This window comes from Eutrema salsugineum, unplaced genomic scaffold (assembly GCF_000478725.1).
Source record: "Eutrema salsugineum unplaced genomic scaffold, Eutsalg1_0 scaffold_9, whole genome shotgun sequence".
Lineage (NCBI taxonomy): Eukaryota > Viridiplantae > Streptophyta > Magnoliopsida > Brassicales > Brassicaceae > Eutrema > Eutrema salsugineum.
In genome coordinates, this window is record NW_006256342.1 from 5,229,367 (window position 1) to 5,255,992 (window position 26,626).

General features: G+C 35.8%; 6 protein-coding genes and 1 non-coding gene across 7 annotated transcripts; 5 read left to right on the forward strand and 2 right to left on the reverse strand.

The window, feature by feature from the left end:
• The first annotated feature begins 652 nt into the window (after positions 1-652).
• LOC18008966 (probable WRKY transcription factor 57) lies at positions 653-4,551 on the forward strand. Its single transcript, XM_006390971.2, has 4 exons — positions 653-1,191; positions 2,232-2,375; positions 2,517-2,875; positions 4,179-4,551. The coding sequence occupies exons 1-3, from the start codon at positions 848-850 to the stop codon at positions 2,872-2,874; spliced, it is 846 nt and encodes a 281-aa protein (XP_006391033.1). The 5' UTR covers positions 653-847; the 3' UTR covers position 2,875; positions 4,179-4,551.
• A 3,401-nt stretch (positions 4,552-7,952) lies between these two features.
• On the forward strand, positions 7,953-9,968 carry LOC18009223 (PLASMODESMATA CALLOSE-BINDING PROTEIN 4). The gene is made up of 4 exons (XM_006390972.2): positions 7,953-8,209; positions 8,504-8,743; positions 8,856-8,883; positions 9,321-9,968. The coding sequence occupies exons 1-4, from the start codon at positions 8,158-8,160 to the stop codon at positions 9,685-9,687; spliced, it is 687 nt and encodes a 228-aa protein (XP_006391034.1). The 5' UTR covers positions 7,953-8,157; the 3' UTR covers positions 9,688-9,968.
• Positions 9,969-11,211: 1,243 nt separating this feature from the next.
• TRNAN-GUU lies at positions 11,212-11,285 on the reverse strand. The gene has a single exon. It is a non-coding gene; the product is annotated as a tRNA-Asn (tRNA).
• Positions 11,286-11,398: 113 nt separating this feature from the next.
• On the forward strand, positions 11,399-13,933 carry LOC18008234 (pentatricopeptide repeat-containing protein At1g69290). The gene is made up of 2 exons (XM_006390973.2): positions 11,399-13,502; positions 13,839-13,933. The coding sequence occupies exon 1, from the start codon at positions 11,399-11,401 to the stop codon at positions 13,382-13,384; it is 1,986 nt and encodes a 661-aa protein (XP_006391035.1). The 3' UTR covers positions 13,385-13,502; positions 13,839-13,933.
• On the forward strand, positions 13,843-15,726 carry LOC18008233. The gene is made up of 4 exons (XM_024150422.1): positions 13,843-13,946; positions 14,159-14,999; positions 15,108-15,380; positions 15,474-15,726. Exons 2-4 carry the CDS (start codon positions 14,161-14,163, stop codon positions 15,601-15,603), a joined length of 1,242 nt encoding a protein of 413 aa, XP_024006190.1. The 5' UTR covers positions 13,843-13,946; positions 14,159-14,160; the 3' UTR covers positions 15,604-15,726.
• A 1,097-nt stretch (positions 15,727-16,823) lies between these two features.
• Positions 16,824-18,911, forward strand: LOC18008232 (probable LRR receptor-like serine/threonine-protein kinase RPK1). Its single transcript, XM_006390975.2, has one exon. It carries the CDS (start codon positions 16,982-16,984, stop codon positions 18,725-18,727), a length of 1,746 nt encoding a protein of 581 aa, XP_006391037.1. The 5' UTR covers positions 16,824-16,981; the 3' UTR covers positions 18,728-18,911.
• Positions 18,912-18,949: 38 nt separating this feature from the next.
• On the reverse strand, positions 18,950-20,409 carry LOC18008235 (ninja-family protein AFP1). The gene is made up of 2 exons (XM_006390976.2): positions 19,670-20,409; positions 18,950-19,436 (listed from the first exon to the last, which is right to left on the reverse strand). Exons 1-2 carry the CDS (start codon positions 20,376-20,378, stop codon positions 19,069-19,071), a joined length of 1,077 nt encoding a protein of 358 aa, XP_006391038.1. The 5' UTR covers positions 20,379-20,409; the 3' UTR covers positions 18,950-19,068.
• Positions 20,410-26,626: the final 6,217 nt, after the last annotated feature.

A 26,626-nucleotide genomic window follows, 5' to 3' on the forward strand; every position in this document is an offset into this window, starting at 1 on the left:
GGATCAACAAGTTCCACGTGGCTGGTAATTGTTTGTGGATTACATCCGCTAGATTCTTGTCATATCCAACACGGACAACACGAACCAAGAATTGATTACTTTCTAACTAGATTATTTTCAATCAAAAATTAAATATAATATACTTTTATTCCTGTTTCTTAAACATGCTTCTTTTTGCTTAAGAAAAATCAAAACGAAGCCTTTAATTTCTTTATTTATCTGCTCGTCTCATCGATATAAAAAGGAACCTGTAAATCGTATATAACTTTGAAAATAACTGCAAACAACTCCCATGCATGTAGTATATACAAAGTAGGATAAATAAATAAATAAAGATTCATCTTTTTGGAATTGAAATAACGAGGAGAAAAAGAAGAAGAAGGGAAAAAATCCTTTGGAAAAGGGGTAGGTAAAGTAAAAAGAGTAAATGCAAATCCGACTCCTAAAATAGGAGTCGATCTAGGAGGTAAAAGTAGATGTAGGCCCCACCTCCCCGTTTAAATAACATCCTCCCGTTCCGTTCTTTTTTACTTGACCTTGACGTTGACGTTGACGTTGTTTCTTCTTTTTTAATTATCTTTTTTCTTCTCATGAATTATTATTATTAATTTCCGAAATTTCACAATCGTTCTTTACAAAAAAAAATAAAAAAATCTTTCGGGAGTGGAGAGAGAGAGAGACAGAGTCTGATCGGTCCTTGACGAGACACAACACTTTAACGTTGCTTCTTCAAAGTTTTTTTTTTTTAATTTTCTGCTCTTTTAATTTCTTCTTCTCTTCCAATCACAAAGAAACCCTAGTTTTCTCTCTCTACCTATTATCTCTCTCTTTCTCTACCTTCTTAATCATGAACGATCCTGAAAATCCCGATCTGAGCAACGAGTCAGCTTGGAGACAACTCACAGCTCCAGATTCCGACGACTTCTTTGACAGAGACACTTCCAATATCCTTTCTGACTTCTCCTGGAACCTCCACCACTCTTCTTCCGATCATCATCGGCTCGATTCCGGTGTAACCCCAACCGCCGGAGTCCGATCTCCGGTCACGACGAATCTACACTCATCAACTTCTTCCTGTTCCTCATCTTTAGCCGTTATAGAGGTTTCAACCTCTAATAATCCCTCAGCTACTTCCAGTTCAAGCGAGGATCCAGCCGAGAACTCAACCGCCGCGAAAACACCGGACACACCGTGAGTTTTTATTCCGACAAAAAGAGATGAGACGAGAAACACGTGTCTTTTTTTCTTTTTTCTTTTTTTTTTGTTGACAGGGGTCCGATCGTCATTTACTCATCATCTTTGTGGTGGTGGTGGTGGTGGTGGTGGGGAGGGTTTTAAACTTGGGGCCAAAGCCATAAGCGAATATAAATCCATTTTTTTCTTGAGTTTTTCTTCTCAAGAAATGGAGAATCGATCCGTCCGTACAAAATGGTTTATTTAGCAGAGTCAGTGTCGTGGGAGGGAGAATTTAGTAATTTTATAGTGATGAATTTCGTCGGTGGCAGTTTTAGAGAGGAGAAAATAATGATGAACACACACTCACACACACACAGAGCGCCGCTATTGCGGCTGTGATATTAGCGTGCACTCTACAACATCTCTCTCCCTTTTTTTTCTTCCTCTCCTCGTCTCTTTTTTCTTGCTTTTATTATAAACTATTCTTAGGTCAAAAGTGTTTCACGTTTTAATGATGTTTAGCTTTAGTATAGCATAATTAGTGTTATGTCAATAGTTATAAATATCCTTAAATCATTAAATTCTGTCTCGTAAATCGTAAAATATATCATACACGCTTGCTCATCTTTTTATATATATATATATGTAGGGTTTCTGAGTCCACGATCCATGAAAATGAGTCCTCCTGAGTATGATTTGCATCCTTATAGCAATGTAGAATTAATGGAGGATTTTTTTACGAGTCTCCGTTTTTAACTCAAGAAGCGTTTTTTTGTTACATGTTCAAGTTAATGATGTATTATTGAAGCTCTTCTTCGTTGTTGTTTGACTGTGATTTATTAGTATCATTAGCTAGATCGATGCCATTCGTGTTACATTTTATATATTTTTATTTGGCTTAACTTTGTTAAGATTTAACTCCCCAAAAAAGACAATATTAGCATGAGAATCTATGTTTTGTAAGATCTTCAAATTTAGCTGCTCAAAATGGTTACTCTGCATGTGATTTCTGATGCTTAGTGTGTGATGTACTCATCTTTTGAACTTTTGTGTAGAAAGAAGGAGAAGAAGAAGGCTCAAAAGCGAATTAGGCAACCGAGATTCGCATTCATGACCAAGAGTGATGTGGATAATCTTGAAGATGGATATCGATGGCGTAAATATGGACAGAAAGCTGTCAAGAATAGCCCCTTCCCAAGGTCTCCTACAATCATTAGTTTCTTCTCATTCGTTTTCTTGATTAAACTATGGAATTATATCAGAAGATCCATCGATAGTGTTCACAACATGTATTAGCTATAATATATTACACATTGTTCATTTGTTAATGTTGTTTTTAGGAGCTACTATAGATGCACGAACAGTAGATGCACGGTGAAGAAGAGAGTCGAACGATCATCGGAAGATCCATCGGTAGTGATCACAACATACGAAGGACAACATTGCCATCAAAATATTGGATTCCCTCGAGGTGGAATCCTCACAGCTCATGACCCTCGTAATTTCACATCTCACCACCATCTTCCTCCTCCATTGCCAAATCCTTATTACTACCAAGAACTCCTTCATCAACTTCACAGAGACAATACTTCTTCTACGCGATTACCCCAACCTACCACTGGAGATGCACCTGCAGTGTCTAATCCATCAGAAGAAGGCTTACTTGGTGATATTGTACAAACCATGCGCAATCCTTGAGGTAACTTCTTACATATATTGATATATATTAAAAATCTTGAGCTCCTATATATATGTCTATTTGTTAATATTTGTCTATATAGTCATAGTAGTGAATTCTGAGCTTTATTTATTTATTTTCGGTTTGCAAGGGTTTTAACTTTAAAAGTACCACAGATGCATAAAGAGTTACTTTTTAAGTCCGAAACTCAAAACCCAAATCAAGAGATATCTTAAGTGGGAGAAAATTCTCATGCTCTGATAGAAACGAGTCTATCTGATGTAGATGCATGTCCTTATGAATATATATGAGGATCAATATATATCGTGTTAGTCTAATCATTGATGCAACCCACCATCTCTCTTGTGGAACAATTTAGATCACTTGATAGATATGTCGGCCAGTGCCATTTTTAGCATTCATTTTTGCATGAAACATATAAAAGTTGGATGATGCATATATTATAATAAGTGGATGATTGCTACTAGATCTCTCTCTCTCTTTCTCTCTATTTATATATACATATATATATATATATATATATATTTCTATGCTAGTGACTGAATGAGGAATAAGCACTGGTGTATAATGCCTTTTGTCTTACTCGTATTGCTACAAGGCATATATATAGGCTTACTTATGTAAGGTAGAGATGAGCCCGAAATGGGTCGGAAAGATAAAAGAATTGTCAACAAATATTAATAACAAAGCTCAACTACTCCCACTCAATGTCACTATGATGCTAAATCTCTCCTTTTCCATATATATATATATATATATATATATATAACCCTTTTTGTGTGTATTCACATTAACAAAATTTCATGTGTGCATGAGTAATGACTATGTATCCTGGTTAACCTGTGTTATATGTGCATGTATACACTAATACATGAGATACATGCATGACAGCATGAGGCATGCGGTTTAAGTTCTGAGGGTAATATGTTAGGTCACAGGAATAAATGCTTTCTGTTTTAGCTAAAGACAGCCAAGAAAGAAAAAGGGGGAGAAAATGAATAAGAAGAGATATATGAGCATCTTAGCTCCACGAGTAAAACCCTTTATTACGTACATTTGTATATTACATGTATATATATGTATATATATATATATAGAGATTAGAGAGAGAGTCTTGGAAACATTTGTTATAAGAAGATAGATGAAAAGGGCTATATAAAATACATTCACATTAACATGATATGTATATATCTATGACATGATAATAATATCAATCAAGGACAAATACAGTGTGCTTGCATGTTTTTTAAAAGATGAAAAGTGACATATAAAAGTGTCTGACTTGTTTGATATAATCTCCCAGGTACCATCTGAAAGTCATCATCATAACCTTGGTAACAATAGCTAAGGAGGTGCTAACTCATTATAGAAGATATTGCAGACCGGAAAGCGATATGGCGGCAACGGGTTGTAAGCAGAGATCTATATATATTAATTTCGTCGCTGATCAATCGTCAAAGGCGTCTCAGTACCGGTGGTTGCAATTTCTTAAGGTTTATAGACGTATATATGTCTGTATTTATGTCTGTAGTATAATTTTGATGTTCATCTACTGACTTATGTGGATAAGTGGATTCATCATCCATCCCGCATTTAGATCCATATGTATGTGCACTTTAGAAAGAAAGAAAAAACGTGGAGGATTTCCGGAGATATATATATATTTTTTTAAATATCATTTTTACGATTATTTTAAACTTTTATCTTTGAAAGATTTTAAGCAGGGTGATATTTACTGTATTTTACTTTACCTTTATGAACTTTACAGATTGCAGCTTATATCTTGCATATCACAATTTAAATCGGTGAACAGAATTCGCAAATGTATATAGAAAGAAGATAATGAATTCTTGTTTGACATCTTAATGCTTTGGTAAAATATCTTCTAGTGATATTTCGAGCTATATTGATCAGTAATATCTTCTAATGCTACTTCGAAGTCATTTCGAATATAGTGACAATATGATACCATTGGGACGGATCTACAACAATTTTTTATAGGAGACAAAAACTTATAAATACCTATATGTATAAGATTATATATTAAAATATAAATATTATTAAAGATGAAATACAATTATTATATTAATTTTATTGGATATTATTCAATATAATTACTTGTTAGAAATGAAACAAAATTCATTTTCTAAATGTTGAAGAAGATTTTGAAAAAACAAATAAACTGCTACCAAAATAAATATGAGATTTTAGTAAATGACAAAAAATGACGCCAACAAAATATTGAAAGAGTATAGTTGCATTAAAATTAAATTGGAAAGAAACTAAAAATTATAGAAACTACCTATGTAGAAAAGTAAAGTATGTAAACTTATAGCAAACAATAGCCTTGTAAAGTATAACTTGTGAGCTTTAATGTTAATGTTCTGTTTCAAACATGTAAAATGAAAAATAGTGAGCAGAAAAGGGGAAGTGAATGGGAACATCATTAGTGTCCTGTACAAAGTAACATCAACATGTAAAACTCTATAAGGGCAAGTGGGCAACTGCACCCAATTGAACGACGTACGAACTGGATGCGATATGTTTTGTTCGTTTGTAAAAGTCGAAACTTGTGGCGATATGTAAAGCCGCCTAAGAGCACCTCCAACGATAGAATATTCATTTTGGGTATATAGAATATTCATTTTGGGTATGTAAACAAATAAATATTAATATTTTAATATAATATAATTATATAATTAAATTTTAATTTTAAATTTAAAAATTAACCAATGTGAAAGAGACACATGTAGATATTCTACATAATGGGGTTCTGAAATAAGAATTTTTAGAACATTCTCTCTTATTTTTTTTAATTTTATTCTTTATTTTAATTGCTAAGACTCTTTATAAAACTCTGTCTAAATGCCTTAGAAAAGCTTTATTATTATATGACGTTTGGTGTTAAAAGAATGCAACAAAGATTTTAATTCAGACAGTGCAATAATTTTGTTACATAGAAAAGAAAAGAAACAGAATCAACAATAATATATAATTGCCTGTAGACAAACACAATGCCTTGAATAATTAGTTCATATACGGAAAGTTCTACAAACATGTCTTCAGTTGGCTTACTAGTTACTATCTAAATGGGCTGTGAAAGATCCAAAAACTAACACATAAACAACCAAAGCACCTATATACAGTGCTCAAAAAATCGCTAAGCGATAGGCGGGCGGACGGGCTCCGACTAGCGCCTAGGTCAAAAATCGGTGATTAATCAGTGATTAATTTTTTGATTAATTTATATTATATTTAATTTTTAGTTATTTATATTAATCTTTTTTAGATGATTTTGGAACTTAAACTCGCTTATATTTGATTTTGATATGATTTCATTGTAATTTAATTGAATTAAAATTGTTAATTAGGGAATAGGTCGTCAAAATCGTTAATTGGTTAAGTATTGAATGTGATGTCGTTTTTAATTGGGAAAGAACTATAATTGGGCTGATTTTATGCCGATTTCAAAAAAAATATGGAAATTTTATTAATAAAACTGGGCTAATTTCATTTTTTTGAGTTTTTTTGGGTTGATTTTCAAAAATTAGGCGACAATTTTGTTTTTTAATCGGACTTAGGCGGTTTTAAGCGAGTTTAGAAGGTTTTAGGTGGTCCTAAGCGGTCTTAGACGGTGAAAAATCGGAGAACTACCTAGAGCTGCCGCCTAGCACCAAGTCGGGGCGGTCACCCATCGCCTAGCGCCTAGGCAGCCGACTAGGCGGTTAGGCGGCCGAGTTTTTGAACAGAACCTATATATAACCAAAGGGGAAAAAAGAAAAAACCAAATTCATTGGCATACATATTGGACAATCCATAGCTTTAACAAAACGTTGAAGCCAGGCATCACCTTGAATCCATTTTAGACCATATATATAGTTCTCTTTTATAAAAAGAATATATAAGTTTGCATTCATCACTGCAAACAAAAATATGCATATGTTGATTATCAAACTTCAAATATGATATGAATGCATTAAATTGTTATCAACCACGCAATAGAGCTTACACATATCCAAAATGCTTCCAATGCTTAAATAGAACAATGTCTCTCCATTACACAGTAAAATCATTATAAAAGTTAGGGCCCAACAAAGTTTCTATGGGCTTGGGAGTTGGGAGTACAAGACAACCCAAAAACAAGCAACGTTCGAAAATGTTTGAAAGTGAATTTTGTTTTGATAAATATTGTTTCATAGAAAAGCTAGGCACCGACTTACAACAGCTCTGCTTTCAAGAATGTCCACACAAATATATAGAAAACTACTTAAAATCCAGGAAAAAAAATTAAAAAAACTGTACTACTTTGGTGTGTAAATGTGTGTTGTGTGTGGCACATCACACGTGTCGTAGCATGACGGCAAAGGTTGTCTTGAGCACATGGCTCAGTCCTCAATAAAATCCCCCATTCTCTCAGTTTTTTTCCTTCTTTCATTCTCTTTTCTTTATTGTTACCGTTAGGTCTCGTCTTGATTCTTGAATAAAATTATTTTTTTTCTTCATCAAAATGTATTCTTCAAGACAATCCAGTCTGAATTCTGGGAGGAGTGGATGAATTGAATATGTACGTGTAGTTTCGTAGAGGAAATAGTATAAATCAAGTTAGTATAGAAACTATATTATATATGCTTAAAAAATAGAGAGTCGGTTCTAATTGTGATATTGTCGTTCTGCATTCTCGCTAATCACATCTTTAAGGGCGTAATTTTTGACCGTTGCTAAAATAAATGAGTTTATTACAAGGACAGGTGTTTTAAAAGAACTCATCTGAGATACGTAAATCGAGGTGGCAAAATTGGTAAATAAAGAAGAAATCTGGTCCCCTTTTTACTTATAATCTTTCGGTGCGCCGAATAGTTTTCACTTTTCACAGCACAACACTACAAAAACAAAATTGCTTTTAAATTTAATTCTCTGCAAAAAACCACATTGGGTTCTTGTAGTTTTTATTTTTTTTACTTTTTACCAACTATTCACTCAAATTTTACCTTGCACTTGCTTCTTTTTATAAATTAAAGTTTTGGTTAGTAATGATGGTTGTTTAGTTAGTAATCGCCTAATCGGGTTTAAGAAAGTAAATCTTAAAAAAAGCCGCAAAAAGAGAAAGTGCTGGACATTGGTCGTCTATACTTATATGTAAACATTGTCACATTTGCCGTTATTGTCTAGAACTCTCTCTCTCTTGTTCTCCAAAGAACCACCGTCTCAAATCTCTCAACTTTGATCTGAGCTTTTTAGATTCTCTTTCTCTCCCGCAAGAGATCTTTGAATCACACACAGTCATGTCGGTTATACTTCCTCTGTGTCTGATTCTCTCCATGATTACCTATTCAAGTAAGCCTTATTTCCTCTGTCTTTTATCTGCAAAAATGTTTAGATTTTCATTGAAATTTCGCATTTTTATTTCTTCACCATACTGTTTCCCTATATTCTCCTTGTGTCAGTTCTGAGAAGTGAGATCAAATACATCTATTTGCTGATACGAAATTTCAGAAAATTTTGTATTAGATCTCTCATATTTTTGTCTTGGAATAGTAAAACCAAACCCTTTTTAAAATTCTGATTTTTTTTTTCTGGGTTAAGTAAAGTTCTAATGATCTGAGTTTTTTTTTTCAAACTTTTGAAAAGATGCGGCGTATTGTGTGTGCAAAGACGGGAACGAGCAAGCGCTGCAGAAAGCAATAGACTACGCTTGTGGAGCAGGAGCTGACTGTTCTCAGATCCAGACTAACGGAGCTTGTTACCAACCTAACACCGTCAAGAACCACTGTGACGTCGCCGTTAACAGCTACTACCAGAAGAAAGCTTCCTCCGGCGCCACCTGTGACTTCGGTGGCGCCGCCACCATCACTAACTCCCCTCCGTCAAGTACTCATCTTCTTCTTCTTCAATTCCTCCACTTTTATTTTTGGGATCAAATCTCCATTGTTTGTTACTGATTTATTTACCTCTTTTCTTCTTTTTTCTCTGAATCTTGCAGCGTCTTCAAGCTGTTTATCTGGTTCCAGGTATTTTTTGTTTGTCTTTTATCCAAATTTTTATTTAAAAAAAAATAAATTTGTCTTTTTTATTCATTCTTGTTCGTTGTTTAGTGTTGTCTTTGGAAGAGTTTAGTAAAAAAAAAAAATAGCCTAATTTTGTTTGTGCTTTCTGGGTAGATAATTAGATATGCTACTGTTTCTTTACCACCGACTAAAAGAACCATTTGATTTTATCTTTAATCCCGTGTTTAAATTTTAATTTTTGGGGAGACACAATGATAGTGATTTAAGACCAAACGAAAAGACAAGGAATCTTGATGAAGATGTATCATTTCACCTTTACTAAAAAGACATAACAAAAAAAACAGTTCATCATTTCACACATGATCCAGATGAGCATTATCTCAAGATTAGTCCTTTAACAATCTTTGCTCACTGATAATTTTTTTTTGACTACTTTGCAGCTCTAGTGGGACCCCATCCACCGGAACCCCATCCACCGGAACCCCATCCACCGGAACCCCGAGCACCGGGACCCCAACCACCGGAAATCCAACCAGTGGCTTCCCATCCACCGGAACTCCGACCACCGGGACACCTTCTACGGGAATGCCAAGCTCCGGGAACCCTTCCACTTCAAATGGTATGCCAAATTCCGGCACACCCACAAACGGAATGCCAACTTCGTCCTCGTCTTCGGTTTTCCCCGGCACGACTCTTGGACCGACTGGGAGCGGTGGACTAGGCGATCCAAACGCTGGAGAGAAGCTGTTGGTCCGAACTAACACGGTGGTTTTCTTACTAACCGGTGTAGCTATGCTTTTCATATGAAGGGTTTTAGAAGAGACATCTCACACACGGTTGTTTGCAATGGATGGGCTGAGATTTTGCCAACTAGCTTATGGGTTGTGCAAATCCGATAAAGCCATATCCTTTTCTTTTTTTTGTTCTCCTTTGTCTTTGTAGGATTCCTTATTAGGTTGGCCAAGAGAGAGAGACATGCTCTGCTTTAGTAGCTAGTTATTTTGGGATGTACAACTTAATCAAGAGCTCTTTTCTTTGTTTTGTAAATCCGGATGATGATTATATGCTCTCTTGTTTCGATTGTTTTTTTTCTTCATCTTTTTACCTCCTTGGACTGGAGGATATTTCTATCTTTGAATTCTTACGATAATGTCTCCGTATTATTACATAGCATATATACTCGGGATACAACTTACAATGACGAATAAAACTAATGCTACTTTAAACACAAAGTGAATTTTGCGAGGAGTTCATAGGTTTGTGACTTAAATCTAATCAAGGAGTGGAGAAATTCGTTGGTCGTTTTCACTGACAAACTCATCAAACTAAACAATCGAGGAAGCACTTTATCAGCTAAAGACCAAAAAGACCGTCTCTTTCGTTGTGGGTTCTGTTTTTTCCACTATGCTAAACAAGTAACAACGTTGGATTTCTAGATGCATGATCGTACAACGTTGGATTTAGTTTCATACAGAAAACGGTGGTTGAGTTAATAAAATTTTGGTCTCACAAAGATTGCTCCTAATACTATATAAAATGTGAAGACTTGGAGAAAACTGAGCACTTTTTACAATTTTTGATTCTTTTGTTTGAGAATTTGTTTTTGGGGACTAGTTTGGAATCGGGTGCGGCTAGTAGTGGTCAAGAATCTGATACCCCATCTCTACGCAAAGCTGCTTTCTCTCACCCCTCCGTTTTCAAGCTGATTCTTAAAGTTCCTTTGATTATTTAGCTACAGAACATTTTTGCATCTCCTTCTTTTCTATTTCTAATCATATAGACAAGCTTCTTACCAAATACCAACTAAGCTAATGATTTATTTACTTTTAGTAATTTAGGTGGCTCTCAAAACACACAAGTACATAACATTTCTTATTTGTTGTAACAAATCCAAGATTCTCTAATTTGGGTTCAATACTGCCATAGTGCCATCTAGTCAGATTCAGCATTTCGTAAAGAGATATTCACAGATTGCAGATAGAAACTTCTTTTGCATATAGTTCAAGTAAAACATTATATAACAAATATAGAATAATGATTTCACATTATCTGAGTTTAATGTTGATCTAATATGATTGGATTCAAGCTGAAACAGAAAAACCGTAATCTAGTAAGAACGAGGCTGTTCATGTTTTACTTAATAAGACTCTTGTTAGGAAGATTATGACACGCTTAACATCATAGAATGAATTTGCCAAAAATCTTCCATTTATTTGAATTGAGAGAATATGGCTGTGTGGGCTTGGTAGGATTAGTTCATGTGTGGTCTTTATCTCAACTTGTTTGGGCTTTGTGAGAGTAATTCCCTCAAACTAACAAAAAAAAAAAATGCGCTAGAAGGAGGGGTCGAACCTCCGACCTTGTGGTTAACAGCCACACGCTCTAACCAACTGAGCTATTCCAGCTTTCTTGCATACATTAGTTATATTAATATTTATACTTATATTTTTATAAATGGGAAGCAAATTGAATATGGTCTTTCTCTCAGACAGAAATGGATTGATCCATGCTTCATAGAATGTTCAGAAAAATTCTAACTTCAATCCAACGAAGACACTTCTCTTCGTCTTCTCCTGAAAGTCCATCACTTTACTCTTTCCTCAAACCTTCTCTCTTCTCCCACAAGCCAAACACCCTCACGCCCTCTCTCTCGCCGCCTCAAACCCCCAAAACCCTATCCCAAGACCAAAGATCCTCCATCGAATCTGCCCTCCATGATTCCCTAGCTTCCCACAACACAGATGAAGCATGGAAGGCCTTTCGATCTCTCACCGCCGCTTCTTCTCTCCCGGAGAAGCGTCTCGTCAATTCCCTTATCACCCATCTGTCCGGTTCTTGCGGAGATGGTGAAAACAGCTCGCACAGACTCAAGCGTGCCTTTGCTTCCGCTGCTTACGTCATCGAGAAAGATCCGATTTTGCTTGAGTTCGAGACTGTCCGTACGCTTATGGAGTCCATGAAAGTGGCCAAAGCAGCCGCGCCTGCGTTGGCCTTGGTGAAGTGTATGTTCCAGAACAGGTATTTCGTTCCTTTTGATCTCTGGGGGCATTTGATCATCGATAGCTGCCGAGAAAATGGCACCTTGGCTGCGTTTCTTAAGGTGTTTAGAGAAAGTTGTAGAATTGCAGTCGATGAGAAGCTCGATTTCATGAAACCGGATTTGGTTGCGAGTAATGCTGCTCTTGAAGCGTGTTGCCGGCAGATGGAATCTCTAGCTGATGCTGAGAATGTGATTGAATCTATGGCTATTTTGGGTGTGAAGCCTGACGAGTCTAGCTTTGGGTTTCTTGCTTATTTGTATGCTAGAAAAGGGCTTAAAGAGAAGATAAGTGAGCTTGAGAATTTGATGGATGGTTTTGGGTTTGAAAGTAGAAGAGTCCTTTATTCCAATATGATCAGTGGGTATGTTAAGATGGGTGATCTAGATAGTGTTTCTGATGTGATACTGCATAGTCTTAAAAGAGATGGAGAAGAAGACTCTAGTCTCGTTGAGGAAACGTACTGTGAATTGGTGAAAGGTTTTATCGAGAGCAAAGGGATAAAGAGTTTAGCAAAACTGATAATCGAAGCTCAGAAATTGGAGTCTAGGTCCATTGACATTGACATCGACAGATCAGTTGGGTTTGGAATCATTAACGCTTGTGTCAATCTTGGATTCTCAGATAAAGCACATAGCATTCTCGAGGAAATGATTGCTCACGGGGAAGTATCGGTGGGGCTTGGAGTGTATTTACCAATCTTGAAAGCTTATAGCAAAGAATACAAAACAGCTGAAGCTACACAGCTGGTTACAGAGATCAGCAATTCTGGTCTTCAACTAGACGTCGAGATATATAACGCGTTGATTGAAGCGTCCATGACGAACCAAGATTTCATATCTGCGTTTACATTGTTTAGGGACATGAGAGACACAAGAGTGGCGGATTTGAAAGGGAGCTACTTAACGATAATGACAGGTCTCCTTGAGAATCAGAGACCTGAGTTAATGGCAGCGTTTCTTGATGAAGTTGTCGAAGACCCTCGTGTTGAAGTGAATTCACATGATTGGAATTCGATTATTCATGCTTTTTGTAAATCTGGACGCCTAGAAGATGCGAGGAGGACTTTCAGAAGGATGGTTTTCCTCAGGTATGAGCCGAATAACCAGACGTACTTATCATTGATCAATGGATATGTGAGCGGCGAAAAGTACTTCAATGTTCTGCTCTTGTGGAATGAGGTTAAAGGTAAGATGTCGTCGATAGATGCAGAGACGAGGTCAAAGCTAGACCATGCTCTAGTCGATGCGTTCTTGTATGCGTTGGTCAAAGGAGGGTTCTTTGACGCGGCGATGCAAGTGGTGGAGAAATCTCGGGAGATGATGATATTTGTGGATAAGTGGAGGTATAAGCAAGCATTCATGGAGACTCACAAGAAGCTCAGATTGCCAAAATTGAGGAAGAGGAACTACAAGAAAATGGAATCCCTTGTTGCCTTCAAGAACTGGGCTGGTCTTAGCACATGAAAGGACAGAAGCCTAAGATATTGTCTCTAGATGGTGTTGTGACACGTGGCATTGCTAATATGGGGAGCATTGGATTAGAGATTTTAGTTAAAAAAAGATGGCGCCAAAAGAAGTCAAGGTTTGATTAAGACTAGCTAATCCCTAAATTGTAGGAATACCTTTGGTTTAAAAAAATCTACAGAAGAAAAAAAAAAGAAAGGCCAAATGGATTAATTCTTTCAATTTGTTCAACGTTTTTCCCCTTTTACTCTCAAAATTTTCAAAGGATTATCCTTTTCTGTGTGTTCGTTCTGTTTTTAAAAGATTAACCGATTCCAGCCTCAAGAATAAAGTTTACAGTTTTATGTATCAGAGGTTCGTGCATTTATTTGAGGTCAAACTTTCTCGAGTTCATCATCCTATATTGTTGTTTGTTCTTCTATTCTTTTGCCCATTTTCCATTTGAATTATATAGACAGAGAAGAATCACGAGGAGAGGATTACTAACGAAGAGAGCCATTGCGGGTAAAGTAGAAGGTTGAGAAAGCAAGGGTTCATTGGAAATTTACATGGATATTCGTAGGTATAAGTAATTCCTCTGTTTTTACTTTTCTATAACTCGTCTTTATGCTGCTTTACATCGAACTTTAACGACTTAATGATAGGTCTTGTTGTCCATCAGAATATTTGTATCACAAAGTATTGGATTTCTTAGAAATCTTGACGGATATAGATTGTTTCAAGGATAAGGATATTGTGAAGTAGATGACTAAGTTTTTGTTTTTGCTTTTTCAGCCATGGAAACGAATCAGAAGAAGGGGCACAATAGAAAAGCTTTTCATCTAAAGAAGCATAGAAAAGCGGATGATAGTAGGAGTTTTGATCCAAGACCAACGAACAGAGAAGAGACTGATGAGAAGCCGGTTTTATTCCAATTGGGGAGCATTGCTAGTTACGGGGTGGTCAGTGATGTTCCTCTCAAGGCAGATCCAGAGATCACCACCAGCAGATCTCCATCTCCTTCCATGTCTTCATCATCTCCAACCTCTTCAGGGAAAATAGTCGAGGTCAATGCGAAAGGAAGGAAATTTAGCTTATCGTTTGATAGTAGCGCACATAATAAGGAGCTCTTAAGCCTTTCTTTGAAATTATGCGAGTTACAAGGCTCATCAGACACACCAAGGTCACAAGTCTCTGGTGTGACTCATGCTTCAGTGGAGCCTGCCCTTTTGTCGCCTTCTGTTCAAACGATGGATAGAGAAGGATCTGACGAGTCTCAGACAAACTCGTTACCGACCTTGGAGAAAAACTTGAGCACAGTTTCGAATGAGTCTCTGTTTAGTCTCAGCATAGGCGAAAACGCCATAGCGAGAGATGAGCTGTTTAGTTACCGTGATTTCAAGGCTGGAGAAGTTTTGAAATCAGGTGAGCTGTTATCATTCTCCCCTTCTGTTCATGTTCCGGTGGATTCTTATGATATGGGAAAGAGCTTCGATATGGAGGAAAAAGTGAGTGGCACATTGCAAACCGACAGTGAGGATAAGTCATCAAACTCAAATGTGTCATGGAGGAACATTGGAGAATGCAATAACTCGGACGAAGCACCATCCAGCACGCAGTCAGTTTCATATCCAATGTGAGTGTTTTTTTAACTTTATACATCATCTCGTTATAAGTAGTCTTTTGATTGTGTGAAACGAGAACTTTGTTTTTTGTTGTTGATGATTTGCTGTTTTCAATGCAGAACGAAAAAGAACAAGAAGAAAAAGAAGGCAAAAAAGAAGAAGGCGATGCAGCATCAACAACAGCAGAAGCAGAAGAAGAGATGTTCTTGGTTGTGTTGTAAGAACACTGGATCATGTTTCTCGTGCTGCAGATGGCCAAGTTGTGATTACGACTTCTCTTGCTGCAAACGTATAAAGTGTTGCTCGTGCTGCTGCAGATGGCCCAAATGCGGCTGCTCTTCTTGTGGTTGGCTCCTCTGCTGCCATTGGAGCTGTTGGAGCTGCTGTTCCAGGTGCATTGCTACTTCCATATTCCCACATTATTTAATCTGTTATTTTGTCTCAATCGAAAAGGTTTACAACAAAGTTTTCTGTGTTTGCTACAGTTCTTTGAAGAAAGTAATAGATGATGAGATGACTAGAGGAAGTGAAGAGCAAAAACTGCAAAAACCCGAGTCCAAAACACCTCATAAATGGTTTTGTTGTTTTCCTTCTTGTTCTTCCTTCTGTTCATAATCTTTACATTAGATTCTTACCAAACTCTGTTTTTTTTTTCTTTAGATAAAGAGATAAAAACTATTAGATTTTACGAATGTAAATGTTTCTTGCTTTTTGGGGACAGTTACCCGAAAAAAAAAAGAGAGGATGAACAACAATTTGGTTTTCTGTTATAATCAAGTCAGATGAAGTAGGAATATCATATTATTACGCAACATAAGATTTAAGAAGATTAGGTATGAGGTCACATACTCACATATCTTGTGTAATTATCTAACAAAATCAACATAGATTATCCTTTGATGTTGATGTATCTTACATTGAACGTCGACATTTTAGCTATTAATCAGCTTAATTTGTCAAAAGGATATATCAACTATTTTTTGTTATAATTCATATACGACATGCCATGTTTATTGTGAACTTTGAAGCTCAAATACATTGGACTAGAAGAAGCGCAAACTAAAACAGTTTGGGCCAATCATATCTCTGACGGCTGACGCAAAATTTAACGTCATGATGACGTAGATCGACAGAGGAATACACGTCTACATAAAAACCGTGACATGATCGTTATTTAACTTAGGAAAAAAAAAAATTGATGAAACGATTTCGGAATCTAATCATGGACCAATTAATAAAAGTAGGTCCCACACTTAGCCGGGCTGGTCAAACAAGAAGCAGCCATGTGGAGACCTCTCTCTCTATATACTTATAAAATATAAATAAATTACTTTTCAGACATTGACTTGGCGTGGGTCCCATCCTCTCAAAAGTCTGTAAAGACAACGACAAAAAAAAGTTTAACGACAGAACCGAGAGAGACGCGGCTGAGAGTGAAACACTATCTATCTATCTAATCTCACAAAAAAAGATGATTAAAGTTTTACATTTTTCTTCATTTATTTACTATCACTGATGAATACAGACAAACTTTAGATCTTAACTTCTTAAAAGAGTAATAAAGTAAGTAGTGTGTTTTGAAATATTTTCCTCAAAACGAATTTAAAATAGTTTATGACGGAGAAAGAGAGATTTTAGTTTTTTTTTTCTCTTTTCTTTTCTCCTCTTTTCCTCGAAATTCATACTTGTTTGACTGGTTCCAATACGTTAAGAACTTTTTTTTTTTGAATTGGTTATTGAACCAAGAAATTTTTGTTTTACTTTAATGTCGTTTTCTCTTTGGGTAAAGAAACTTTCTTCTTTTGCGACTTGAATTTCGAGAGAAAGAGAAGAGAGGGAGATCAAAATTTTAGAAAAGACTTCAATTTTTTTTTGATATTTGGGTTTGCGAGAAAGGGGAAAAACATAAAAAAAAAATTAGGGTTTTGATTTTCCTTCTGCGTTTTGCCGTCGTCTTCTCTCTCTCTCTCAATCTCTCTTGTGGAGGAGAAAAATGAAAAGAAATCTCTTGGCTTTGTTCTTGCTGCTTAATTTATTTGCGTTTTCGTTTTCTCGGAAACTTTTCTCCGAGAATGCTTTTCACGATGAAACCGTTCTTCTGGAGTTGAAGAGTAGTTTCTCTGATCCAAATGGTGTTCTCTCTAGCTGGGATCCGAACAGCTCTAACCACTGTTCTTGGTTCGGTGTTTCCTGCAACTTCGATTCTCGAGTCGTCTCTCTCATTCTCAGAGGCTGCGATGAACCTCAAGGTAGTCTTCATCTCCCAGATTCATCTTCTTGTTCAAGTAGACTCGGTGGCGAAATCTCTCCGGTGGTGGGAAATCTCTCTGAAATTAGGGTTTTGTCTCTTGCTTTTAACGATCTTGGAGGTCAAATACCAGAGGAGATTTGGGGATTGGAGAAATTAGAGGTACTTGATCTTCAAGGTAACACCTTTACTGGTGAATCTCATGGAAACAGGGTTTTGAATCAAGGGCTTAATCGCATCTCGAAGGATTTGAATCCAGTTGATGAAAAGCCTAAGCTTTGGATTCAGAGGTTTCTTGCTAATTTCGGAAAGTCGTTGAAGGTTTCTAGGTTTTCAAGTTTCTCAGGCAATGCTGTTCGTGGAATCGAGCTTAGGAAGCTCATGAGTTTCAACGAAGAAGAAGACGGAGTGACTCCGAACTCAGACGAATCTCCAGGTAAAACCGGGTTATACCCGATTGAGATCGCTTCGATTGTGTCGGCTTCGGTCATAGTCTTCGTGCTTCTTGTCCTCGTCGTCTTGTTCTTCTACACGAGGAAATGGAAACGAAACTCTCAGATTCAAGTAGCAGAGACAAAGGAGATCAAAGTGTTTGTTGACATTGGTCTCCCTTTGACTTACGAGAGCATCGTTAGAGCCACTGGTTACTTCTCTAACTCCAACTGTATCGGTCACGGTGGCTTTGGTTCGACGTATAAAGCAGAGGTGTCTCCAAACAATGTCTTGGCTGTTAAAAGACTCTCTGTTGGTAGGTTTCAAGGTGATCAACAGTTCCACGCAGAGATCTCTGCTCTTGAAATGGTTAGGCACCCGAATCTCGTTATGCTGATTGGTTACCACGCGAGTGAAACCGAGATGTTCCTCATCTACAACTACTTATCCGGTGGAAACCTCGAGGATTTCATCAAGGAGAGATCAAAACCAGCTCTTGAGTGGAAGATCCTTCACAAGATTGCTCTCGATGTAGCTCGTGCTCTGGCTTATCTTCACGAGCACTGTTCTCCTAAAGTCTTGCACAGAGACATCAAGCCGAGTAACATACTCTTGGACAACAACTTCAACGCTTATCTCTCTGATTTCGGGCTCTCAAAGCTCTTGGGAACTTCGCAGTCTCATGTCACAACAGGCGTGGCTGGAACGTTTGGTTATGTTGCTCCTGAATACGCAATGACTTGCCGTGTCTCGGAGAAGGCAGATGTTTATAGTTACGGTATTGTCATCTTGGAGCTGATATCTGATAAGCGAGCTCTGGATCCTTCTTTCTCATCGCACGAGAACGGGTTCAACATTGTCTCGTGGGCACATATGATGTTGAGTCAAGGCAAAGCCAAGGAAGTTTTCACAAAGGGACTATGGGAGACTGGTCCGCAAGATGATCTTGTCGAGGTTCTGCATTTAGCACTGAAATGCACTGTTGATAGCCTCTCTATAAGACCAACGATGAAACAAGCTGTAAAACTGCTGAAGCGAATCCAACCTTCTAGATTGTGATTAGAAGAAGAACAAGTGTTGTCTTTTAGAGGATTTGTACAGCAGCAAAAACAAGTGCGTAGACATTAGAAGCTTTTTATTAGCTTTTCCTTTTTTCAAGTTTGTTTCTTGTTTATCATCTACTCACCATTTGCATCATCAATGTTAAAAAACAGATAAAAATGTTGTTTCTCCATTCTCTATATAAAGTAGTAAAAATACAAATATAACTCTTAATATTGTAGAAACTACCAGAATCAGCCAAAGTATATGTTGTCTGTCTGATCTAAAACTCTTAAAAACATCTTCTTCTCTAAACTCTGGTCAAGTGATCAAATGAAGAGAGGGTTAGGGTGTTTTGTCTATAAGAGATTATTAGATGGAGAACAAGTGTTGACAACAATGTGTCTAAGAGGATGATCAACATGAGGACCACCAGCATGTTTAACGAAATCAGCAGGAGACAAGAAATCGCCATGGCAGACACACATGATCCTCACTTCTTCTCCATTGCCGTATCTATACAGAATACCATCAACTCTCTTCCCATTTGGTCCATCTCCTTTGGTGAACACACATGGCATCTCGCTTTTCCCTTTCCCTTGTGGCTCTATCTTCATGTCCACTGAACTCAATCTTCTCAGCCGATTACTCGGCTTTGCTGCTTCATGTTGTTGTTTTTGTTGTTGTTGTGTCGTCGAAGGTAAGCTTCTTGCTTCTTCGCTCGAACCTAGATTCATCCAAACAACAACATTGGTAAGTTAATCACATTAATTGGTAAGTTTAGTTTATTTGTATATCTTCAAAACTAAGCAAATGACCTTTCAGGTTGGGAAAAGGTGAAATCTTTGCATCAAGATTTAACCTTTCTTTTAGATTTGATGTATCCATTTGCTTATAATTTAAGTTCAACAAATTTAAAGCCTTGTGTGTAATGATGATGATCAGAAATCAGAAAAGTACCTTGATGAGATTTGCTTTCTAATTCACCGGAAGAACTTCCGACGCCTCCGCCGCCGCCGCCTTGGGACTCAACGGAGCCCTGCAGTGAATCTAAACCAGCACTATGTTGCCGCAAAATTCCGCCGTTGTTAGCCGTCGCCGACCACCGTGGCAGCCCCGACGACGGTCTACCTCGCCGCCTAGATGCGGTGGCGGCTTCTCCCGGAGTATTTTTACTAGTCTCGGTTGATTTGTTGCTGTTTCCGCCGCCGCCGCCGCCGCCGATACGAAGCTTCTCGCTTCTTCTTCTCTTAGCCGCCATTCTCCGAAGAGTCTGCATCTCTTTCCTCTTCCGCCACTCTTCTTCCGACTCCGCCGGCAACGACGTCGTTCTCATCAAACCCGTATGCCGCGTCGCCGCCGCCGCCGCCGCCGGTGTCTCCGGCTTAAAAGGCTTCATCTCCGGCTGATGAAGTTTCTCCCGGAAAAGAGGCATCGTCACCACGACGGAGGAAGATCTAACGAGCTTGTTGCTTTTGTCAACTCCGAATCTCCCGCCAAGAGATAACCCCAGATTCAACTCGATACCGTCTTCCTCTGTTTCTTCTTCTTCATAATCATCATCACCTTCCTGTGAATTAGAAGAGATAAATCTCTGAAGCAAATCTCTTGGGAACATACAACTATTGCTTCTCGCCATTTCTCTACTTCTCTCGTTTGCTTCCTCCATCAACAAGAAAACTGCAAGCTTATGTAACAGTAATAATCAAATAAAAATTCAGACTTTGATCCCATCCATATCTTAGAGAGAAAAAAAAAAGCTCCCAACTTTCTCTTTGATTCCTTTCCCTAAAAAAGATTCACATGTTAAATTTATTTCTCAGAAATTGGAAGACCAATCAAAAAGAAATTACATATGTATTCAACGGATGAGACAGAGAAGAGAACTCAAATTCAGCAGATGGAAAACACAGAATATTCAGTTCTATTTTCACTTGACAATACCTATTATTTAGCTCGTCATTAGTATAGTACCATAAAAATCCCCGTAAATAAATATTCTTTATTAATATTGTTTTTCTTTTTTTATGAAAGTTATTCTTTGATATTTACAGAAATATATATATATATATATATATACAATTATTATAATCAAATTCGTGACTATCAAAGCCTATCTATTAGCATGTACATACGTTTACACATTATTTATTTAATTTATGTAGTTGAGTAAAACTATAAAGAAAAAAAAAAAGAATATATAAATATGTTGGGCACGTAATAGGAAAGAAAGCGACGAGAATAGCCCAAAATGTGTGAAAAGTACCGAAGAGCAGAGAGAGAGAGCAAAAGAGCCAAGTGGCAATCCGATTATCCCTCGAGTCGACACGTCTTTGTACGGCTACAGAGTATTTTTATTATCTTATTTCTTTTTTGATCTCTTTGTCCCCTCCCTTTTTTGCCCTATTATTATTGCTCTACACTATATTTTTTTAACACGAGAAAATAAAACAATTCCATTTTTAAATTGTATTATTTGCTGGCCACTTACGTGTCCATAACAGCGTAAAAGGTGTGGGAGGCGAACACGTGTTGTGGTAAACAGTATGGGACACGTGTATTCTCTTTCTCGTTTAAGTCAGAGTCAGAGGAACGGCTAGGTTCTCGGACCCAGGTCCTACAATGGTATATATAAACATTCCAATATACGTATAAATACAATACCAATACTTTATGAAACAAGAAAAAGAGTGAATTGAATGAATAAATATTATGTTTATTCCTTTTTGAAAAAGAAAAAAATAACATTTATATTCTTTTTTCATCAACATAAGACGTGAATTTCTTTGGCCCGAAGTACTTCTACTAATTTGTTTTTTTTTTTTTTTTGGTTTTATCAACATAAGACGTTGTGAATTTCTTTCGCCCGAAGTACTTCTACCAATTTGTTTTCTTTTATATGTTTTTTTTTTAATTATACGTTTTTTTTTATTCTTTCTAAATTTTTTTAACAAAGTGGTATGGAATTTTGACTAATTTGTCCGTCAAATAATATTAGAAAATTATCTCATGCGTTTTAATGTTATCGTATGACTGTCCTTCGCATAGAAGTTCTCTTCTAATGGACGTACTAACACGTATTAATTTATAATAATGACAGAAGCAAAAAATTATTGACATAAATCATAATAAAAAATTGTATAATGCAAAGTCATCTTCCAAATTTTCATTGCAAAAAAATATATTTTTGACGGTTATAATCGCAATAAGAAGAATTAAATATAACTTTAATTTTGAATGTTTTTTTAATTTGCGGAATCATATGGTAAATTATCTAATTCAATATTAGGTAGTGAAAATTTTTCTTTTCAGAAACTGTTCCACTAAGTTTAACTCTTGAATATTTTTTTTTGCTTTGCTAGATTTATATTAGATGGTGAAGATTTTCTTTTCAAAAATTATTCCATTATGTTTGACATTACAATTTATATATACACAAAAAAAATTAATTCTAATTTAATATTTACAAAATTTGTGTGCTGTTATTACAAGCATCGATAATTGGTGAATTGGTGTCTATATCTTAAATTACATAAAATAAACAGTTAAGCAATTTAACTATATCTTAAGAAATTTTTAAAAATAAAAGGAAATGTGAATTACTTCAAATGTATATTTTGTTGATCAATATGCCACTTTTTTAAAAAGAAATGTAGTTTTTTTTATAAATTATATTAGTTTTAGAAAGAGTTTACAACTTATAAATTAATATTTTAATATAAATTCTTATTTATAATATAATTATACCTTTTAAAATGTTACACTTTGTCGATATGGGACAAATTATAGTGTTACAATTTTTTTATTTTTTTATTCTATCTGGGTCAGCTAACCCACCTCATTATGAGCTGCTTCCGCCACTGATTTATAGATAGATATTAAGTTTTATATTTTAAAAATTGTTTTTGAAATTTTTTTGGACTTAGATCAGAATTACTGAAAATATATTCTATGTTATGGAAAATGATATTTCACGGATCTAAATTAAAAAAAATTACATTTGCAAATTTACGGTAACTAGTTCTTAAAATTGTAAAATGTTCAGTTCCTATTTTGATCAAAGATATCCAAATTCCTCTGCAACCACCATGATCAAACGTACGAGCGTGATCTTCATCGTATAAAACAATATAAAGTATAAACACACACCAGATTTATCTTAAGCGCTACCCATTGGCTTGGGGGTAAGGTACGTGGTCCCCACGCGTGCCAGCCAGCTCAGATATCTAGGAGTCCAGTGACACTGTGACAGCCGATACACATCTCAGTAGTCATTTACTGAAATGTCCTCAAATAACTGTCGCGGGAACGTGAAGCATGTCAGAGATCGGGACAAGTAACACGTGTCCAAGTGGGTGTGGGGGATCCTTGCCTTGCGTGTCTAAACATCAGATCGACTTCTCTTGTATTATTTGTTCCCAGATTATTATCTTCCCACACATTATAGAACGTGAAGCATGTTGTGTTACAAAACATGTACACGCATATTATTTTGTTTTAAACCGGATAAATTATGAGTATGGAGTCTATTGTAGAAAGCCAGAGTTTTCTTATTATTTTTTGTCTTCAAGATTCAAATGTTTACAATGGTTCACATAAACAAAATATGATAGCCGATATTCGTTCAACATAGTGAATCTGCAACTATTAAAAAGATCGGTTCAACATTTATTTTTGAACAAGCAGATCGGTTCAATATTTATGGAGACTTGTTGATAAGTAAAAATGTCTTTCTCGTATGCTTTTTTATTAATATAGAAGATTTTCAAAAAAAAATTCCAACAAGATCCGAAATCCGAAGCCATGAATTGATATTTTGTAACGAATTTTATAATTTGATCAATGTTTTTTTTTTCTCAATAAACATGTTGAGTTCGAATGACGACACAATAACGGTATTAGCACACAAAGTTTTTGTCTATACATGTTCTGGTCGTTTTTAAAATATATTTTAATGATCAACACACAAATATAATAGCCGAGACTATATCAGATTCGAACTATATCAGAATCGAACTATTATGGTAACTATGATGATCTTTTGTAACAATATTCTATACTATCTCTAGCACTGATGGTAGAAATGCATTATAAAAAATATTATGAATAAAGTTTAATAACTATTATGTAAAACTAACATAAATAATGCAAAATCCCACTAAAGACATTTCAAGCCGAACCGTTTATACAAAATAAAATATATGGTCAATAAATTTATTTAGTTTCAACCGATCTTTAAAAATTCAATCGAAACCTATATAAATTCCATGATTTTTTGTTTAAGTAAAGTTTTTTTTTACTATTTCTCTATTTGTATGTACCCTGTTATCCTTGCACAAAAGCCATGCTAATTTTCAATATATTTTCTCAATATCATTCCAATTTTATCGGATATCTTCGAAGGGACTTTTAAACAAATATTGCATACAATAATATATGGCCGTAGGAGTCGAAAACTTTAAAAGCATATATGCCACTCACCGGTCGCCACTACTCCATTACATATAAAGCTACAGGTGTTGTCATGGACGCATAACCATAGGAGCTTATAATCGCACTTAATTAGGAGGACCACCTCATTTTTTTGGTGGTCACTTCTATACAACTATACATTTTATTTATTGGAATCAATCATATATATATATATATATGGTCTGAAGAGGTGAAAGTAACTCTCTGGTTAGAGAATTATCTTAATCCTAAATCTCTATATAGAGCTTTGAATTTCATATATCGAGTCTTTGTTCAAAAGGAAGAAAAAAAAATCATATATCGAGTTTTTGCAACTAAACTGTTTGGATAACCAGTTTGGAACTACAAATAAGTTACATGTTGACGCATTTTCTAAGGGAAAAAAGGTTGGTAAGAAAAAAAGATGGAAAAGGGAATGGAATCAAATCTAGCTAAAATCGTTGACGTGTAAGGGTTTTGTAATCCAAACCTGGAGACGAAGAGAGGTGTCAGTGTCACATTTGCATACTTGTTGTTTTCTCTTTATCAAGCAATGCTAATTGCTTTCTATTTCTTTATTTATTTCTTTACTTCTTATTATAACCGCTAATTGCGTTCTTTCTTATAATTTATTACAGATGTACATCTTTTTCTTTGTTTCTTTACAAATTACAATATTTGAATGATGGCGACATTAGACCAGATAAAGCTCATCTTAAATTATTTATTTTGTTCAAAGTGATTGATTTGCAACGGAACAAACCACAGGATAATACCTTCACGTATTCGCAGGAGGAGACTTTATTTATTATACTTAAAGTTTAAAACTAAAAATATGATTTTTCTATTTTTCCTTAAAAAAGGTATTACATAATGATAGTACGATAAGCTATAATAAGAAAGGTGAATGAATATTCGAATAAAAATTCGGAATTAAGCAGAAAAATTGGAAAGGGACCTAAAGAAGTAAAGAATATGTAACGTAGACAAAATAATCTCAAATTGGACTGGATAGCAAACTCTTACCTTCTCTTCAAACAATCAAGTCATTTGACAATCTGTATCTAATTACACTACAAAATTAAATGCTAACCGAACATTTAGTTTTAAGTCGAACAATTTATCTTTGTTCTTTCCAAGTACAAAAAAAAAGTCTAAAAAACATCTATCAAGGCTGATGTAATAAAACTCTAAACTCTTTTAAGTAGGTACCTGAAGAAGCTTAGGACCTACTGTTTATTAAAACGAGTTGCTTATTATATCAGAGAGACTTGAAGAACTTGATAGCTTACCTCGAATTGTGAATAAAGTATTGGACAACAAGATCCTTCAGCTTACTAACCTGCATGATAAAATATAACATCCTAGTATAAAAGTACTTGCTCTTGGTGAAAAGTAGGGAAAACAACTTATTTTCCCCTCAGAATTATGACATAGTAACAGATTCACCTGGAGTTTGAACCCCGTCTTATATCACCCTTTTACAAAGTTTTCAAACTAATTTCCTCCTAAATCGGATATTTCTAAACTTATTTAACCCTGACCATTGAATTGAATGGTTTATGAGGCTAACCTGATAAAAAAAAAAAAAAAAACAGATTTGTTCTATACCAGAACGATTTAAAATCCTACCAAACTGAAAACCCGATCCTGTTAAAACTCAATCACATCTTAAAAAGCCGACCACATTTCAACCCCAAATCTCCAATTTCATGTCCAGCTTTAATTACTGCAGAAATCAGACGATTAGCACCAAAAATTGGGATTTGGGAAGAACAAGAACACTAAATTATTAGAAATTATAAACAGAAACAGGAAAAAATATCTAGTTTTTGCACTGTTTTTGGGGAAAACGCAAAGGGTTTCGATCCCAGGAGCTGAGGTAAGCTCCAAGCCAAACACTTCCTTTGCATCTCTCTTCTTCTTCCAGAATCGGAAACTTCAAACTTAGAATCTTCCGAATTTAATTGGCACAAAGCAACTAGAGTAAAAAACCATTAAAAAAAAAATAGAATCAGCAATAATCAGTAGATTTATGTTACTGGTCGACGTCATAATGGGTTTTTGAGGATTAGTTCGAGTTTAATCGTTGTGCTCTGAAAGTAAAGAAGGCGAAAAAGACAAGAAATGTGTTTTGGTCTTTGACGTTCTTTATGCTTCTTCACAGGCGTTGACAGTGACGAAGAATAACAGTCGACAACGTGGTTGTTGGGGATTTGGGGATTTGTCAAACAAAATTATGCACAACCAACAAATTATGCACAGAGATTCTTCAAAGGAATTATGCACAGCCAACAAAATTCTCGAAATATCAATTTAGGGTTGGTTAAAATTGGGGATTTTGGAGATTTTGAAATTATAATCTGGTCAAATCGGGTTTAGAAATTAAAATCGGGTTAAATTTTGGTTTAGGTGTTACAATCGGTTCATAATTCGGTTTAAGTGTTTTATTAGATGGTTAACTCT

Excerpts from the sequence above, each read along its gene's own strand:
- LOC18008966 (XM_006390971.2), top strand. The coding sequence starts at position 848 with ATGAACGATCCTGAAAATCCCGATCTGAGCAACGAGTCAGCTTGGAGA. Across the intron at positions 1,192-2,231 it reads GCGAAAACACCGGACACACC|AAAGAAGGAGAAGAAGAAGG; the intron begins GTGAGTTTTTAT and ends ACTTTTGTGTAG. Across the intron at positions 2,376-2,516 it reads AAGAATAGCCCCTTCCCAAG|GAGCTACTATAGATGCACGA; the intron begins GTCTCCTACAAT and ends TGTTGTTTTTAG.
- LOC18009223 (XM_006390972.2), top strand. The coding sequence starts at position 8,158 with ATGTCGGTTATACTTCCTCTGTGTCTGATTCTCTCCATGATTACCTAT. Across the intron at positions 8,210-8,503 it reads CTCCATGATTACCTATTCAA|ATGCGGCGTATTGTGTGTGC; the intron begins GTAAGCCTTATT and ends ACTTTTGAAAAG. Across the intron at positions 8,744-8,855 it reads CACTAACTCCCCTCCGTCAA|CGTCTTCAAGCTGTTTATCT; the intron begins GTACTCATCTTC and ends TGAATCTTGCAG.
- LOC18008234 (XM_006390973.2), top strand. The coding sequence starts at position 11,399 with ATGTTCAGAAAAATTCTAACTTCAATCCAACGAAGACACTTCTCTTCG.
- LOC18008233 (XM_024150422.1), top strand. The coding sequence starts at position 14,161 with ATGGAAACGAATCAGAAGAAGGGGCACAATAGAAAAGCTTTTCATCTA. Across the intron at positions 15,000-15,107 it reads CAGTCAGTTTCATATCCAAT|AACGAAAAAGAACAAGAAGA; the intron begins GTGAGTGTTTTT and ends TTTTCAATGCAG. Across the intron at positions 15,381-15,473 it reads TGTTGGAGCTGCTGTTCCAG|TTCTTTGAAGAAAGTAATAG; the intron begins GTGCATTGCTAC and ends TGTTTGCTACAG.
- LOC18008232 (XM_006390975.2), top strand. The coding sequence starts at position 16,982 with ATGAAAAGAAATCTCTTGGCTTTGTTCTTGCTGCTTAATTTATTTGCG.
- LOC18008235 (XM_006390976.2), bottom strand. The coding sequence starts at position 20,378 with ATGGAGGAAGCAAACGAGAGAAGTAGAGAAATGGCGAGAAGCAATAGT. Across the intron at positions 19,437-19,669 it reads AGAAAGCAAATCTCATCAAG|GTTCGAGCGAAGAAGCAAGA; the intron begins GTACTTTTCTGA and ends GGATGAATCTAG.